The 18,914-nt window shown below is 42.2% G+C and overlaps 1 protein-coding gene and 1 long non-coding RNA gene across 2 annotated transcripts; one reads left to right on the top strand and one right to left on the bottom strand.

Moving 5' to 3' along the window:
* Positions 1-4,444: 4,444 nt before the first annotated feature.
* Positions 4,445-7,946, top strand: LOC144708491 (uncharacterized). The gene is made up of 2 exons (XR_013582792.1): positions 4,445-6,620; positions 7,573-7,946. It is a non-coding gene; the product is annotated as an uncharacterized LOC144708491 (long non-coding RNA).
* AUG1 (HAUS augmin-like complex subunit) lies at positions 7,391-11,834 on the bottom strand. Its single transcript, XM_078581853.1, has 6 exons — positions 11,562-11,834; positions 10,287-10,419; positions 10,068-10,202; positions 9,837-9,960; positions 7,747-7,884; positions 7,391-7,673 (listed from the first exon to the last, which is right to left on the bottom strand). Exons 1-6 carry the CDS (start codon positions 11,806-11,808, stop codon positions 7,578-7,580), a joined length of 873 nt encoding a protein of 290 aa, XP_078437979.1. The 5' UTR covers positions 11,809-11,834; the 3' UTR covers positions 7,391-7,577.
* Between the last annotated feature and the right edge of the window lie 7,080 nt (positions 11,835-18,914).

Below are 18,914 nucleotides of genomic sequence, written 5' to 3'. Positions count from 1 at the left end.
AAAAAAATAACGAAGTCCTTGCTAGATGTCGAGGTGGAGAGAATTCTCTAGCTTGACGAAATCATCAGCTAATGATCCACGCCGGGTTGAGATGAGACGTATGGTGGGTGCACTGATTTGACCGAAATAGCGTGCGAGTCCGCCACCGCACGATAAAAACAGCTTTCCTCGAGAGTTTAACCCACATGATGCGTCTTTGCGATCCCCGTGCCTCAAGAGCACGATCCGAGATCTTTCTCTCTCCTCCCTCTCGCTCGCTTTGTCGTTCTCTCTCTTTCTCTCTCCCTCGCACGTTATCTCTCTCTCTCCCTCTCGCGTGTTATCTCTATCTCACTTACTTTCTCGTTCTCTCTCTTACTCTCTCTCTCTCTCCCTCTCAGTCGCTCGCATTATCGTTCTCTCTCTCTATCTCTCCCTCTCGGTTGTCCGCGTTGTTGTTCTCTCTCTCTCTCTCTCTCGCTCGCTCGCTCGCTATCTCTCTCTCTCTCTCGCTTTCTTGTTCTCTCTTTCTCCCTCTCGCTCGCTATTTCTCTCTCTCTCGGTTTCTTGTTCTCTCTTTCTCCCTCTATCTCTCGCTATCTCTCTCTCTCTCCCTCTCGCTCGCTACTTCTCTCTCTCTCGGTTTCTTGTTCTCTCTCTCTCTCTCGCTATCTCTCTCTCTCTCTCGGTTTCTTGTTCTCTCTCTCTCTCTCTCGGTTTCTTGTTCTCTCTCTCTCTCTCTCTCGCTTTCTCTCTCGCTCCCTGTCTCTCGCCATCTCTCTCTCTCTCTTGCTCTCGCTCTCTTCTCTCTCTATCTCTATATCTCTCCGTCCCTCCCCCATCTATCTGTCTATCTATCTCTCTCTCTATCTCTCTCCCATCTATCTATCTATCCCTCTCTCTCTATTCCTCCGCCATCTATCTATCTTTCCCTCTCTTTCTATCCCTCCCCCATCCATCTATCCCTCTCTCTCTCACACACTCCCCCATCTATCTATCTATCTATATACTTATTTATATTCGTCTACCTGTCTAAATGTCTACTATTTGTCTAAATGTCTATCTATAAATTTCTGTCTGCCTATAAATGTATCTGTTTGTCTGTCTATCTATAAATGCATCTTTATCTCTCCATCTGTCTCTATCTATATCCATATCTCTCTCTGGTTCTATCCATCCATCTCGCTGTCTATCTCTATATCTCTCTGGATCAAGCTATCTGTTTATATCTCTATCAATCTATCTATCTATCAATCTATGTAGCCATGCATCTAAGTAACTATCTGTCTACATATCTAGCAATCTATCTATGTATTTCTCCGGACCTATTTATCCCTCAATCTATCTCTCTAACTATCTAATTTTCTCCCTCACTTTACATTTATATCTCTTAATTATATATATCTCCATCTGTCTGGCTCTATCTATATATCTCTCTGTCTCTACGTATCTCTATTTTCCATAAATATCAATATATTTCTCGCTTTCTCTCCTACCCTATTTATCCATTAATCTATCTATCTAATTTTCTCCCTCCCTCTACAAATATATCTCTCAATTATATCTATCTCTATCTGTCTGGCACTATCTATCTCTGTGTCGCTTCCTATCTCTATTTCGCATACATAGATCAATATATTTCTCGCTTTCTCTCACTCTCTAAACGTTCTGTAACTCTACACATCCATCTATCTATGCATGTATCTCTCTCTCTCTTTTCTAAAGGAGAGAGGATTATGAAGAAGACATGAACGGAGAGAGAAACCTTTCCGAACGGAGTTAAGCGACGTTACATTCAATGCAAGAAGCATTTACAACACCCAGCTCTCTGAGGCCGAAGCCCGAGGGCGAAAAAATAAATGCCCCGGACATCGCCTGCCCAATCTGGAGATAGAAGTCCGTTTCTGCGTCCCCGTTGTATCAGAGAAGTTACCACAAGCATCGCTGCTATCATCTCCTTGCCATTGGGCTGCCGTTGCTCTGATCTCCCATATCCTCTGGCATTTACTCTGAGGCCAAGTTGTTGCCGATGAAAGAGGCTCTGCTTCTCTCTGGCGTTTGCATCTTCCCTTCCTTTACTACCTTCTCTAACAGACTGCCCTGCCTGCTGATTGAATTATTAAGAGATGAGCGTAATTGTGCGACGAACAAACCGGGGACAAATAATTTTAAAAACTTATCACCAGCCATACACCCTTGAACATTACGAAAGGAATGCAGACGGAGAAGGCTGGACCTATGACCCGAGGCCAGCTAGCTAGAGAAAGAGGAAGAGAAATAAAGAAGAGAGAGAAATAGGTAAATGGAGGGTGAGAAAGAAAGAGAGAAGATGGAAAGAGAAACCTAGATAGAGGGAGAGAGAAAGAGAGAGACTTAGACAAATGAAAGAAGAGATAGAGAGAAAGAAAGAAAAAGAGATCAATGAAAGAAAAAAAGAAGAGAGTGAGTCTTAGACAGAGGGAGAGAAAGAAAGAAAGAAGAGAGAGAGAGAGAAAAAAAGAGAGAGATAAATGAAAGAAAAAAAGAAGAGAGTGAGTCTTAGACAGAGGGAGAGAAAGAAAGAAAGAAAAGAGAGAGAGAGAGAGATTGTGAGAAAGAAAAAGAAGAGATAAAGGAAAGAAAGAAGAGAGAGAGAGACTTAGCCAGAGGGAGAGAGGAGAAAAAGAGATGAAAGAAGAGAGAGAGAGAGAGAGAGAGAGAGAGAGACAGAGGGGAAAAAAGAAGAAAAACATATGAAGGGAGAGAAACAAAGAAGAGAGAGATAGAGAGATGGGCAGAAATAGAAAGAGAGAGAAACGGCAGAGATGCTAGAGAGGGAAATAGAAATATTGAGAAGATAGAAAGAGAGAGAGAGAGAGAAAGGACAGAGATTGTTAAAGAGGGAAATTGAAAGAGAGAACGATGATAGAGAGATAGAGGGATAGAAAGAAGTGAGGGAGAGAAGACGTGTGATAGAAGAGAGAGATAGAATGATAGAGAGAAAGAAAGTAGAGGGCGAGAGAGAGGAAGAAGAAGAAATGAACAATGATGAAGCCATTAACCAAGGAAATGCGGGACGCGCGGTTGAAGAATTGTCAATGGTGTGCCAGAAGACACAGCTTAGATTATGAAGCTGCGAGCGCTTTACAATGTCTCCCAAGATCGGAAACAAAAAAAAGAAAAGGAAAGGAGGCTCCAAAACATCTGTCCTCCCCTTCCACAAGAAGATGAAGAAGAAGAAGAAGAAGAACAGCGAACCTGGCACATTCTTCTTCCGCTTCTTCTTCCTCCGCCACCTCCGTTTCCTCTTTCTCTCTCTTCAAATATCTCCCCTCATCTGTTGTGCAAAGGATTTGGGCCGGTGGGCACGACCCGCTTCTCCTCTTCCATGGTACAGTTTCGAGCTCCGTTCTTTCCTCTTCCGAACAACGTTCCATTTTGACAAGGAGTCAAGCCTGAGACGACGACGGCGTGAGCACCCGAAGAAGAGCTCTGATCTCCGTCGATCTTCCTCGCAATCGTTCGAGCGATAACTTGCGAGCCCACGTCCGCCAACACAAGTATAACGCTCAGCATCACAACGAGATACCGTAGCCGCTTCATCCCCTTCTTCTCTCTTCACTCCTTGAGGAAAAAACGAGCCAAGAGATAGAGGAAGAAGACAGTAACGTCTTCTAGAGAGAGAAAGGAGGAGTCTTTTGTTCTGGCAGACCGCGTGGCGAAGGGGAGGCGACAATAACTAAGGGGGTTACTATGATTTTCACAGAGTTTTATTTGTTTTGAAGGCCTCTGGCTCCGCCTGCAAGAGTTCCCACCCAACCCTATTAAAGGAGCTTCAATACCCCTGCCCGCAAAAGTGGAGGGATGGGAACTGGAAGAACAGATAAAAGGAAATACGACAACGTAGAAGGAGAAGACATGACGCAAGGAGCAAGTTATAAAGATAGATGGAGAGGTCTATTGGGAGAGATAGACACAGAGTGTATAAAGTTAGATAGAGAGACAGATAGATGTGTCGATACATACGTAGAAATAAGGAGAGAGAGATGGAGGTGGGAGACAAAGAGGAGTAAGGGATGATGAGGAAGGGAAAGGGGTCAAAAGTAGGACTGTAGGAGAGGTGAAGCAGAGAGGCAGGGACATTCCGCCTCATTCTCTTACTCTTTCTCTTTCTTCTCTTCTCATGAAGATCGCGGCAGTGTACTCCGGCGGATCTTCCCTGGAATCCACCAATGTCTGGCTTCCACCTGTATTCTCCTCCTGCTTCTGCCCATTTATTGCTGCAGCAGCTCCGAGGTAGAAGACGACTAAAGTCAGCTTCTTCTCGCATCTCTACAGGTGACATTCTTCTGGGCTCAGAGAGAGGGAAAGAGAGAGAGGAAGAGAGTGGGCCCTCTGTACTTGCCCGGATCACAAGAGAACAGAGGCGGGAGACAAGGAAGACTACTCAGAAGAAAATAGATCGGCGGATAGACAGGGTCACAGGAGGACCAGAAGCGCGAAACAGCAAAGACTACAAAGTGATAGAGAGAGAGAGAGAGAGAGAGATTGATAGATATGTGGAAAGAGAGAAAGATAGAGATGGATAGATATGTGGAAAGAGAGAGAGAGAGAGATGGAAAGAGATGGAGATATATGTGGAAAGAGAGAGAGAGAGAGATGGGGGGGAAGAGAGACAGATGGAAAGAGATGGAGAGAGAGAGGGAGATGGAGAAAGAGAGATGGAGAGAGAGAGTGAGATGGAGAAAGAGAGATGGAAAGAGAGAGGGAGATGGAGAAAGAGAGATGGAAGAAAGATAGAAAGGGATAAAGAGATGGAAAGAGATGGAGACATAGAGAGGGAGAGAGAGATTAAAAGAGATGGAGAGAGATGGAGAAAGAGAGGGAGAGAGATAAAGAGATAGTAAGAGAGAGGGAGAGGGAGAGAGTGAGTGAGAGAAAGATAGAGTGGGAGAGAGAGAAAGAGATGGAGAGATGACGATAGAGTGGGAGGCCCCCACAGAAACGTGGGTGCCTCGAGAGAGCTTTCAGTCTTCTTGCATCTGCTGCATCTCTCTCTAAAGTCTGCTGCTGCACCGTCTGACCAGCCGGGCACGCGTCGACGTGTCCTATCAGCTACGTCCACCGCCCGATCTTCGTCGCCCCTATTTCCTCTCACCGGCGTGATATTTGCTGCACAACGCCTAAAAGTCTCGGACTTTTGCCTTTCGATCTTGCAAAACAGGACTTCTTCTTGTTCATTAAGTTCTTGAGCATATTCTATGTCATTTATCTCTTCTTTTAGCGCATTTTCACCTCGGGATCGGGTTTTATCTTCCTACACCTGTCTTGGAATCCGCCTACGGATCTCGCAACATTTCATCATCTTTCATTTACTTCTTCTTCATCGTCATTTAACTTCTAGAGCTAACTTTCTCTTCATTTACTTGTTCTTCGTTGCCTTTTCTTTTCCTCGGGATCTGGTATAATCTTCTAACGCGGGTTTTTTTTCTCTTCTTTTTCTGTGCCTGGTCTCTTCTTCTCTTCTTTTTCTGTGCCTGATCTCTTCTTCTCTTCTCAATTTGCGCTGACAGAGTGATTGAGAGAGGAAAGCAAAAGATAGAAAACGTGATCATTGAACATCAAGCAATACGGAAAATTTTGCTTCATGATAACATGCAAATATGAGGAAAATAAGTGCTAATTTTATCACATTTTTGGATTTTCAATGCTTTAAAATATTAATTTTAATGCATGTTATCATGATTTGATGTTAAAAGAAGAATTTCCTTGAATTTCAAGTTAAACAATACATGTAATAAATAATTAGGTCAATTTATACATTTAAAACATTTTTTAAAATGAATTTTAGAAGAATTAAATGTTGAATTGATCTATTTCTATAAACAAACACAAAAGAAACAAATAAAACGAATTTTAGAAATTAATAAAATGATTTTGGCAGTAATACACATTTTTTAGGATTTATTTTAAGTGTTGTTTTCTAATAAAAATATTTTTTTATTGAAACTGGGCCTTATTGGGCCAGTTTAAGCGCTAAAGTGTGTTTAGTGCGCAGGGAAACACGCGGAAGAGAGCGTCAGCCAATCAGAACACGCGCTTGGGCTTGGGTGCGTGACACGCACGCAAGCACGGTCGTGCATGTCGCGCATCACGTGCAGCACGATGCGCACCGCACGTGTCGTGACATGGACGAATCAGGTCCAACTTAACTCGCACCGGTGCGGCGCGTCGTAGACCAGTAAAAAGGCAAATCGAGATGAGCTGGCGAATTGTTCTCCGTGTGTTCCATACGCACGCACGTCCGTGCACACGATGCCCAGCGCCCAAGGTGGACCAACTGGCGTGCGACGTACAGTCGGCGTACACAGCGCTATGGACAAAATTGGTAACGGAATCGGAAGAAGTTGTTCTTCTGATTCCTCGGCGATAAGAGGGCAAATCGAAACATTAAGCCGCTATTCTTGATTTTTAAGCTCGAGGATCTATCGCCTAGCCTCCTCGAAGACTCAAGATTCAACCAGGATGGATTTGGAGCTCGATTTGGGGAAGAAATTTGCAGATCCGTCGCCGCAATTTTCAGCAATTTCAAGTCAAATTCGTGGAAAATCTTGGGTGTTCGTTGCTCAAAGTTCGCCCAGATCGATTCTCTGACATTCCAGGTACTTCTAGGTTGATTCTGAACGCATTTTACGATCAAATTTACATTCAATTTTACCCAATTTAGTAATTCTGTTCACGTTCGCCGTTTTTCCTAAATTTCGATTTAATCATTGTCATTCGTAAATCTTAGCTTGTTTTTAATTCATTTAGTATTCCTAGAGTGGCAATTAACGATTTCGAACTATATTCATTCATTAAATCATCCAATTTCATCTCTAATTTCTTGAATCAGCAAATCGGGAATCGTATTCACGATTTGCTAATTTGGGACATTTTTATAATTTCGAAGTAATTAGGATAAAATAAAAAGTGAATGAAAAAAAAGAAAAACTCGACTATTTTGCCAAGTCTGTGAGAAGTTTAACTGGTTGTTGCTAGATAATTTCATAAAGCAAATTGAATTTACTAAAATTTCTTCAACTAAATCACACCAATTTAACTAGCAATTTCCATTGGAATTTACTAAAACATATAACCTAACTAAGCCTGATTAGCTCACAATTCAGTGTGTGCTTAGTTATTTTTATTAAAAACTGTAAACTAAGCATACAACTGAAGCTTCAGAAAATTAGTCTCCGTTAATTGATACATTTTGAGCTAAAATATAAGGTTGCATACATCTTCAAGTATAATTTTCATTTTGGGTAAAAAATAGCATCTTCATCAAATTGGAATCTAAACCCTACATTGATAAAAATTGAATTTCCCTATCACCTTGCTAGGGTTCGACCCCTTACGCAAGCATTAAGCGACAAACAAATTTTAGTGATTAAGTTCGAAAAACCCCTGAAATAACGACATAAAATCACGTATTTTCGAGCTTATCACTTCACTAAACAGCAAATCAGCCCAGAGGTGGCCATCAACTCTACTAAAACAACTGCTAGTTTTCTCCTTTCCCATGCAAACTCTACTCTACTCTATATCTCTCTCCCTCTCTCTCTCAAATAGGAGACTCAGATAGCAGACTGGAGGACATCCTCGAGGTGCTTCTCGGCGGCGGCGCACTGCCTCTTCTTCTCTTCGATGGCCAGAGCAGCGAGAGCTTTATCCTGCACCAGCACCAGAAGCGTCAAAATTTTTGAAAATTTGTGTGGGAACTCGAAAGACGGCGGCACAACTTACAGGAGGCAGATCCTGGTAGCTCCGAAGGGTCTCCAGGATGGGCTTTGTCTTCTTCTCCAGCTCCTTCCTCTGCTCCGCCATTTCCATCAGCACTCCATGATTGATCTCCGCCGTGTACCCCACCCGCTTCAGCACGGCCTGCTAGCATGGAAATAAGGATGAATCAAACAAAGAAGAGAGAAAAAGAATTATTGCTTAAACACGCAAACGAGGAATGTTAGAGTTAAGACCCTACCACTGTGATAAAAGTTATAGCTGATACCAAAGGCACTAGGTAGAATGTTGACTCCCAACAAAGGGTAAATTCATGGTTAGTGAGAAAGATGCTGAATTATTTCTAAAAACATGGCAATTCTTATTGTGGATTGGCGATTGATCGATTGGAGTTCCCAATCGATTGAGAGTTCTCATCGATTACTAACCAGACTAAATCAGATGATCTAACTTTATCCATCATGATGATTGACCGAACAGGATCAATCAGTTGGATGTTTCAAGGTCTATTACAATCTATCATGATCTATTGTTTCAATGGGATAGATATTGATGTTGCTCACTCGACCAGATAAATCATTCGCCAAAAAATTTCTCAATCGGTGCAGAAAATTCCATTAAATTTTGATCTTGCTTTGTCAACCAGTAGATCAGGCGAATTGATCACGATATCATGGTTAGATTATGATCAAACAATATTGATAGACGGAATAGACCTTGACTGATCACCATGATCAATGAGGATTGACCGAACCAATTATGATGTAAAATTACGTTGGTATAAAATCATGTTAATTGGTGAAATTTTCATAAAGATCATCACGACTGATGATAATCAGCCGTATCAATCATGATGAAAGTTTTTCTCTAAATCACTAAAAATCCCATGGAAAATTATCGTGCTCTCTCTCCCCAGATCAACCTGATCGATCACAATTCTAATGAAACGACATGAGGTTAGCAGGCTTGCCAAATGGCAGCGACTGATGCGATCCAAGACCGCATCTACGAACGTCGGCCCAGGCCCGCGTTGGAGGCCCAGTAGTGGAGGCTATTTCAACCACCGGCGAAGGGAGATAGACGGCTTTTGACCTTGGTAATTGCCTCGCACATTTCTCCAATTCGAAGGCCCTTCTGACCTTCCTTGTTGCAGACAACCATCCCTGCTCGAGGGCGGCATCCAAACTGAGTCCAGACGTTGTCAACCCCATCTGCTCCGAGGCGTCGTCAACCCTGCCAACTGTCCTCCCCTCCTTCTATCGTCCTATCTTCTTCTAACTTTCTCAGACACTGTGTACTGTGGGAACATTGTTAAGTTCTATCAAAATTGTTTAGAGTTACACAGAGCTTAACAGTGACCATCTGAGCTCATCAACCCATTCCACTCATTGTACCGATCGGAGCAAACAATCAAATGGTCCTCACGATCTGATCAACCTACTCAGTCAAACTGTGACCTGGTCAGTCAAATCACTAACTGTGATATCGAATCCCTTAATCCAAACTGATCACACCAGATGATTGATGCTATACGCAGTCGCGTCTACGAGCATCGTCCCCTGCCCAAGCCAAAGGATGACGGCCCAGCTCAGATAGGCCCAATAATCAGGCTTACTTAAGCCCGCTATCAGAAAGGAGAAAGCAGCTCTTGACAACTGTGAGTGCCATCGTGCAACTTCTCAGCCCTCTCCTTGCCCGATCTCTCTCGCAGACATCCAGGCCTCTGACAGATTGGGGACCAACCACGAGTACACGGCATTGTCCATTCAGCCTGCTTGACTGTGTGTCCAACCTGCTGACCTTTTCTCATTCCCTCCTTCCTCCACTCTTCCATCTCTTCCACACCCTTGCTATTCCATTGTGAGCATTGTCGGGTTTCATCAAGATCGACTGTAGTTACGATTAGGGGTTCGTAACAATGATGATACGTAATTCTTCTGGAAGGTATAAAACTCTTACAAATGGATTAATCCAATTCAACAATGTCACAAGGTAAGTTTTGATTGAAATGTATGACTTACAATAGGAGCAATTGATTTTCTTAAAAAACAAGACTTTAAAGACTTTAAGCGGAAGCAAGATATGGAAGAACGCACCTCATAATTGGAGGACTGAGTTTTGTACTGCCTTTCTTTTGATTCTAAGACAGACAAGTTGGTCTGCCATTGGTCCATCTGAGCTTCTTGATTGAGAACTTCATTATCAAACTTGGCAACGATCCTACCAATTTTAAAGCACAAACAAAGAATTCATCAACAATAAAGGACGATTAATTAAAGATAAAAGCAACATGGAAAGATGCCGGCTGATGATAATATGATGATTACTTCTTCAACTCGTTGAGTTTTGCAATGGCTTTTCTGGTGTAACCCAGGAGAAGTTTGGATTCTTTTTTAATCTTCTCCCTCCTTTCCCCCACCTCGTCCCTCCGCATTGACAACTCTCCCACCGCCACCATGAAACTGCCATTCCCAAGCACAAATTCAAAATCAAGATAAATAAAAAAAACATCACATTTCCCAGTTTTTGTCTAAAAGAGGCCCAACCTGCTTATCTCCGTGTCCCTGATGTTCAACAAGTTTGCAACGCTGGCAATCACCTCCGCAAACTCAATCGCGTCAGAAGATAACCTTTCCTGGGCCAACCCCACGCTCTCTAAAATCTCCCCAACTCTGACCGCTGCATCAACCCATCATAACCACTGTCTGAACTCTTAAACAAATGAAAGATTGTGAAGGGATTCATAGGTATTTCTATCTCAAAGAATCCAATACATTCATTTTAATATAATTTAAAACTTTCTTCATTGTTAAAACAATTGCAAGATAAAATATTCCGATTATGAGAAATAAATGGATCCAATAACATTTCACAAACCCAACCAATCACTTTTTAGGCATTGTATCTCCGTTTGTGTGGATCTACTTCTAATCGAGAAAACGAGTTGTAGATTCCCTTGCGAAAAACTGTATCATCCCAGAGGACAGAATATACTTTGAAAAAGTTAAAAAACCAATTCTTATTACTAAAAATAAAATTCTTTGCAAGCTTTTGTTCTAATCAAAAAGAATTTGGGAAACCATACTCCACACAAAGGGCTATCTTCAGCTCCTAGAACCAGAAAAAGAGCCAAACAAGACCACTAAATTGACTAAAAACTCAAAAAGGAAAAATTGTAAGCAGACGAAAGATCACGACTCTCGTTGTAATCAAAAAGGAATTTGGGAAAACATAGTCTACACATAGAGTTATCTTCAGCTCCTAGAACAAGAAAAAGAGCCAAACTAGACTAATAAATCGACCACAAAATTCCAAAAAAAAATCGTAAACAGACGAAAGATCACGACTCTCATTGTAATCAAAAAGAATTTGGGAAAACATAGTCTACTTAGAGTTATCTTAAGCTCCTAGAACAAGAAAAAGAGCCAAACTAGACTAATAAATCGACCACAAAATTCAAAAAAAAATCGTAAACAGACGAAAGATCACGACTCTCATTGTAATCAAAAAGAATTTGGGAAAACATAGTCTACTTAGAGTTATCTTAAGCTCCTAGAACAAGAAAAAGAGCCAAACTAGACTAATAAATCGACCACAAAATTCCAAAAAAAATCGTAAACAGACGAAAGATCACGACTCTCATTGTAATCAAAAAGAATTTGGGAAAACATAGTCTACTTAGAGTTATCTTAAGCTCCTAGAACAAGAAAAAGAGCCAAACGAGACTAATAAATCGACCACAAAATTTCAAAAAAAAAAAATCGTTAGCAGATGAAATATCACGACTTTCACTAGCAAAATAAGAGAGAAAGGAAATGGACCTTGCGATCGGTACTCGGAGGCCTTCTGGCGGAGATCGGAGGCGACGATGGAGGCTGCTCGGGAGCGGGCCTGAGAGAGCGAGGCGATGGCGTGGAGATGAGCAACGCTGCGAGGAGTGTACTCGAAGTCGGGCACGTCCCTTCCCACCGCCTCGAACTGGGCTGCCAGCCATGCCTTCACCTCCGAAATCCGAGCGGCGTCCGCCCTCGCCGGCGAGCCCACGAGTCCATCCCCCGCACCCTCCATGGGTAGGAAAAACCGAACTCGCAGCCCTCCCAAACGCTCATTCTTCTTCCTTCAACTCGGCCCATGTTTGTCTTCATGGGCCGGACCTGGCCCAGTTACATACATTATCCATCTAATAGTAAATACACAGTCAGTCTCACTTCATTTCATGCTGTAGAAGTGTTTTTTTTTCCTGAGAAAGATGAGTTTTTTTTCCTTTTGCTTGGCCTTACACAACTAAAGGTGGTGTTAATCATTCTTAAATTCATCAAGTACCAGTGATTTTAATCTTTTTTTCTTATTGTAACTTATCTTAAATCACGTACATAGAGCTGATGAAAGCTCTATGTGTGGACTATGGCTTCCCAAATTCCTTTTTTATTACAATGAAATCTTACAAAAAACTTTGTTTTTAGTAGTAAGAATTAGCTTTTAACTTTTAAAAAATAAATACAGTTTTTTGCAAGGGAATCTAGTAATCACATCACTCTTTATCATAGTCATCTGCGTGTGAATCAGTGACATCACACAGGGGAATATAAATAGTGATTTTAATATTTGTTTGCTTTTTTTGCTTGTAATTCATGGAAATTTCTATCTTCCTGTGAATCACTGACATGACTTTATTATCACTGAAATAAAAATATGCTTTTATGGGTAAATAATTGTTTCTCATAAAATTAATAAAAATCAAGGTTAAATGTAATTTCAAGTATTCACATTCATCCGGACATGTTAGATGCAAAGACTTCCCATTAGATGCTACAAAAAATATTGTCTCTTAGGGCTTCATGAATAATCCAGGGGAAACTTCAACAGGTGAAGGAATATTTTTAAAATAAAATGTAATACATCATCAATAATTCTCTTTTCAGTTGGATTATTGACCTAACTCTTGAGGTCTAGTTGGAACTCTGAACAACATACACTTAGTGATCCTAGAAACCTCATCACTAGAGTTTATGTTACTTTCTACCTGTTGTTGGTAGGGGTAGTTTTCGATTGAAATTTTTATATACGTTGGATCAGTAAGCTTCGTAAATGTTTTCAAGACCTCAAAGAATATCAAAAACTTTCCAAAGACTTTGAAGGTTTCAAGGTTCCAAAGGTGATGATAAACATTACACAAGTCGAAGATGAAACTTAATCTTTAAGTTAGTCAATAAATAAATGTTAAATTAATTTTGTACTTTTATTTTGCCGCATCAAAGTTCTGTCTGATCATATAATAATAACTGTGGGTTATTTATGGGGGTGGGAGAATGTTCTAAAGTTATGAAGAGAATATTATTTAATAGAACAACTGTTTCATTAATCAACAGAATGTATGTCTTCTATTGTAGTGTCACAAATTTAAGCTGACCTTTTGATTTGTGTTTTGGGCTAGCCTGTAATTGTTATTGTTCTACATTTGTGCTTAAATAACACTGGATCAAATATTTTGTTTTTATTAACATAATTGGACATAGAAAAAATATATTATCCATCTCATGGACAAGTTTGAGTAAAGTGTAAATGTCACTATCAATTATATAACATAATCCCAGTTCATTATGATAAAAACATAGTGAAAATCATTCAAATTTAATAAGAGGGTTCAAATAATATTTAATATTTACAAGTAAAATGTTAATACATTTAGCTTATGAAGGTGACACAACAGATTAAAAGGCTCTCAAAAATACATTCTAGGGCTACTATGTTATTCAAAAGGCATCAATTCATAAGCTTTCATCTCAGAACTAATGTATGAATGGTGATAATCAATTAAGGAATTCATTACACATGAAGGAAATACAGTTTTGACTTTAGGCTTTTCAAAAAAGGATATGATGAATAAAACAAGAGTTTTATTTCTGAATTTTGATTTATAACCTCGACAAATGGAAAATTTAAAGGTTAAATATTCTTTATTTCACCTTCTTGTCACTATGCAAAGTTATTCACTTATATTTTTTCAACGGCTAACAAACATTTTTCATTGATACAAGGGAAAAGGAATATTCCAAAAATTGGGAGACAAGATGTCAAGGGTCCAACTTGATGGTTACTAATCTGACACCATAGAGTCATCTAACTTCACAACATGTCACCCATTTCCTTACAACAATTCAGTCACACACGTCACTGAATTTTGGGTTTGCTTCTAGATTTTAACCTACTTTAGTAAATAAAAAGAAGTTTGTTGATGGACTGAAATTGTAACATTATTGTTTGAGTGATGACATTAAATATGTGGTGACTGAATTGTATCAGTATGTGTTTTATGATTTATTTTACTTTTGTATCAATAATATGCACAAAAATTATCATTTATTCATATTTCAATGACATAAAAGAAGTTTTTTATTGGTCTTAACTAATGGGGTTTAATGATTTATGAGCTCACTCCACTTTATTCTCTCAAATCAAACAGATTATTTTTCCTGTGATTTCATTGGAGTTTAATTTTTTACAAGACTTATGTAATTAGGATATTAATGATATATCAGTTATAGAGGAAAAGGGAGCCAAAACACAATGAAGCCTTCTATGGAGCAAACCCAATCCGGATCTCAAAAGGAGCTTAAGTCCAATCAAAGGAAGGCTCTATTTTTAAGGAGAAATTCAAGTGGGGTATGAAATTGACTAGCCAGATAACTAACTGATGTAGGACAACTAGATGAATGGATGCAGACGACTAAAGGAGACGGGGTGAATGACAGGGATACGGGTGCAGGAAATGGTTGAGGGTAGGAGGGATAAAACAGACCACAAATCCACATGATCGATTTCGAAAACTTAAATCTGATGAAATAATGGTGGTGCAGCCCCTTTCCTCGTCGAGGGCGGAGTACTGTCTTCAACCACCGCGACGATGCTTAAGCACCAAATCCAATACTTCGAATTCACGTTCGCGAGAAAACTCACGAGAAACCTAATCCACTAATCGTTGAGAATTCCAAGGAATTCAAAGCAAATCCGACGGTGGTGGACGAATCCTCGAGGAATACTCGACGGAGAACACACGACACCAAAGGGTTCAGGCGTACCTCAGCACCGGAGTGCGTGAAGAGGCTACGGGAAATTTGGGTTGTATTAGGGCTCGGCATTCCGGCATTGCGTGGCCCACTGGACGAAATGACTGGACGTTCCGGGCGTTGTTCGGCCCTGGCAAGGACGTGGGGCGAGTGGTGAAAGAAAATGGTCGGCGTGCATTGGTGCAGGCAGTTTGGTGTGCGCGAGCATCGGCAGGCGCTGGCATGTGCAGTGGCGGCGGGGCGCTGGTGTGCGCTAGCGGGGGTGAGCACTGGCGTGTGCTGGCATCGGCGGCGCTGGCGTGCGCGGGCCCCGGCTGGCGCTGGCACCGGCGGGCACTAGCGTGCGCTGGCAGCGACGGCGCGGGCGTGCGCGCCTACGGGCGCTGGTGTGCGCTGGCGTCGGAGGCATTGGTGTGCGGGCATCGGCGGCGCTAGTGCGCTGGCGTGGCGGTGCTGGTGCGCGGGCGCCGGCCGGCGCTAGTGTGTGCTGGCGTTGGCAGCGCCGGCTGGCGCCGGAGGGTGCTGGCGTGCGCTAGCGCCGACGGGCGTTGGCCTGCGCTAGCGCCTGCGGGCGCTGGCGTGCCACGCGCGCGGCGCTGGCGCAGCGCTGGCGTGCGTTGGCGCCAGTGGGCATTGGTGTGCGTAGGCGCCGGCATGCGCTGGTGTGCGCTGGCGCCAGCGTGCGCTGGTGTGCGCTAGCGCCGATGGGCGCTGGTGTGCGCTGGCTCTGGCGGGCACGACACTTGCGAGTGCTGGCGCCGGTGGGCGCTGGTGTGCTCGGTGCCGGTGGGTGCAAGCGGGCGCTAGTGCCAGCGGGAGATCTAGGTCAGATCTCTGACCGGCGGGGCGAGGAGAAAGAGAGAGAGAGAGAGAGAGAGAGAGAGAGAGAAGGAGGATGAGGAAGAAGGAAAGGGAGAGAGGGGCGAGTGGAAGAGACGGTGGTGGAGGAAGTGGGCAGTGATGGCGACAACGGTGGCGGTGGTGGCGTCAACGTCGACGATGCAGAGAAGATGGAGTTGGGGAGTTGGGGCAAGTACTCCAAGAAGAGAAAACAACTCAATTCTTGAAATAAACTTGCCTAACTGTTTCTTGGGACATTGGCCTATACTTATAGGCCTTGGTGGAAAGAGAAGTTAATGAAAATAAAAATAAAGACGAGCGACGTGGTTTCATGTCACTTTAGGGGGCAGTTCTTGATTTGTCTTTGGTGACGTGTCAGGACGCGTGAAGGGCCGTGCGTGGGTGGAGGCGTACCTGATGCTGGCGTGTTGACTTGGTCCAGTGACGATGGCGGCATGTCCTTAGTAGTGGCATTGACTTCGAATGACGGTGGTGGCGCGTCCAGTTTCGATGTGTTGACGTCGTCGTCACCAATAACTCATGGAGGAAACTAAAGAATAGTGCATTATTGGCCCACATGAAATTGACACCAGATTTTGTCATTCTTGGAGGTTCCTACCTTCCATGATGGAGCACCATCCAGTCGAGCATGCTCGGACTACTCATCAGCCTCTTTGCGGAGCTCGAGCCGGCGCGAAGCATCCAAATTTCCACTACTAGGTTTGAGAAGTCGTATTCGCATTGTTTTGCTTCGTGTCGTGTGTCTCTGGTTTTATGGCGGCTCGCTCCTCTTATACAAGCCCCATCTTTGTGTTGTATTAGTATTTTTCGTCGTCTTCGGATTGTAGGGTGACCCCTTTTGTGTGAGTACAGCCCCCTTGTATGTGTTTTATTTGCTTGGTTAACTTAGTTGCCATCTTTAGGGGGAGGAAATCCATGTTGGGCTTCTTCTCCCCCTAAATAAACCTTTTTAAGGGGAAGCCCAATAAGTTTCCCCCCTTAAAAAGGGCCCATTTGAGCATCCCATAACTGCCTTTCTCTTTATAAAGAGGGGGAGGGGTGGATGTGGGAAAGGAGGTTTGTCTTTCGTTCCAAAGAATCAGATCTACTTTTGAATTGGCAGTTATTGTCGTTTGTGTTGAAGCTTTGTCTTGTGTTGAAGAACGATCCTCGACAGAGAACCAGGTTGAATTTCTTTCTAGAGTATCTTTTCAATCACCATCCAGGTTCCTCTAGTCATTTGGATTGATTTGTTGACATTGAAGAAGACAGAAGTCGAGGAGGAACGATTCATTTTATGGCTGTCTGAACACCAAGAGAAGATATTGGCTCGCAATATCTGAAGCCGAAGATCCCTCCAGCCGGCAAGACTCTACGATCCAAAATGAAAATTCCGAACATCGCTCTATCGGTGGAACTGTTGTCCCCGCTGAGTATTATTTCGGGTCACGGTTCTCGATTACCAATGTCTCTCCATTAGGAATCATCATTATTGTTCCCACATCCGCTTGTTGGTTTTTTTCTCCGTTTCTAGATTATGGTTCTAAGCGTTACGTCAATTGCTGCTCTTGAAGTGAAGAATTACGGTGGCACTGATCGATGCCATTGATTCGCCAAGAGACTGGGGAAACCATCTGTGTGAAATCTCCTCTATTTGTCTCCTTATGGCATGGATATTTATTCTCAAACATAGTGGATGGTTTCCAAATTTGATTACCGGATCGGTTGCTTGTCCGCTCCATACTCGGTCAAGCAATTGGGTCTCGAGTCGTGGTGTCCTTCGAGCTGACGTTAGAGACCAAAATATTGCATGGGTTGGAACTCGACATCCACAGTTGGAGTCCTATCTGAGGTCAACGTCCAACCAGTATAAAGTGATCAGATGGCAACCACTATGGACGAGTCTTGTTGTGATTGCCAAGGGGCCCTTTGGTGCGTGTGCTCTCCTCTGATATTGAAATCTTCCTTGAGAGCTTCTTCATCTTTCATTGATGATCACGGTTCACCATTACTCAGATCCAGCTACAAGTCACTATTCCCTTCCCCTTATTTCTGCAGTATCATTACGTCCCTCAATGCTGGTTTTCCGACTGCTCCTCTACCTCGAGAGTAGTTTAATAAGAAGATAGAATTAGATACTTAAAGAGTGTAGGGTTTTTCTTTGACGGTATCAGATTTGATCATTTTTTCGTCGGCGGTGTGGACGCTCTTGGACAATGAACGTCCCTGGCCTCGTCGATATTCGAGCTGATCGCGTGGATCATTAGGAGCTTGCGTGTAACATGTTTTCCCTGCGTTCCCTAACTGTCGTGACGGCTATTTCTTCATTTTAATCTTGTATTACTCATTGAATTTTAAAAGTGCAGATCATTTTAATCTCGTTCACAGCTCGTAAATGCATTGTTTCCCCAGTGGTGTAAAACTAACCACTTCGCTTACGGACGTCGTGTTACATCATTCCACAATCTATTTTTTCTGGCTTGGTTGTTCAGGAGGTGATTGACAAGATCCAAGGCTTTCAACGCCACAAATGACGCTAAAACAAGTTGTCCTAGAGCTAAAGTTATTGCAGTTTACTGAACTGTTAAACCAGATATCCACCATGCATTTTTTGGTGTCGCCTCACCACGTTTGGGTTCCATGCGCACAAACCCTGGTGCCCTCAGCCAAAAGTTTTCGTAAATCATTTTAAGTACTTATTATGTTTATTTAATATTAAAATTTCCAAAACAATTCTCAAAATTTAGCTTTTTCTTCATTCCATTCACTTAAAAAAAACTATTGCTTCTCTTAGACTTGGTTCTTTTGTCTATAAAAAATAAATGAATAGATATTACCTCTTAAAAAATCTTCTAATTGACTTCTGGATCTCAATGGTTCCATCCTGACTCAATTTTATACTTATTAAGGAAGCATTATAACTTTGTTTGTTTTATCTAGGAATTAAAAATGACTTATACTCTTTTTCTGGCTTATCACTGAGATGGAATGTTGGCATCTTAACCAGTGAATTAGGTTGAGGCTAAAATTATGAATCATATAATAAAATAAGATAATAATAACAAATTCAATCACATATGAAACATTGACAAGATTTATAATCCTCATTATAGGATGAACCAAATTATATCCACAGGGAACTAGTAGATATATTTTGCGAAACCAATAGAATGCTTCACATATTTTCCTCATCATGGGGCACATAAGAGGTGTGATCATTAAAGTGACATTAAAAGTTTGGGGGCATATCCAATGGGCAAAAAAACC

Source organism: Wolffia australiana, chromosome 10, assembly GCF_029677425.1.
Source record: "Wolffia australiana isolate 7733 chromosome 10, ASM2967742v1".
Taxonomy (NCBI): Eukaryota; Viridiplantae; Streptophyta; class Magnoliopsida; order Alismatales; family Araceae; genus Wolffia; species Wolffia australiana.
The sequence above is the reverse complement of the archived record's forward strand: the minus strand, read 5'-3'. Positions and strand labels throughout refer to the sequence as shown.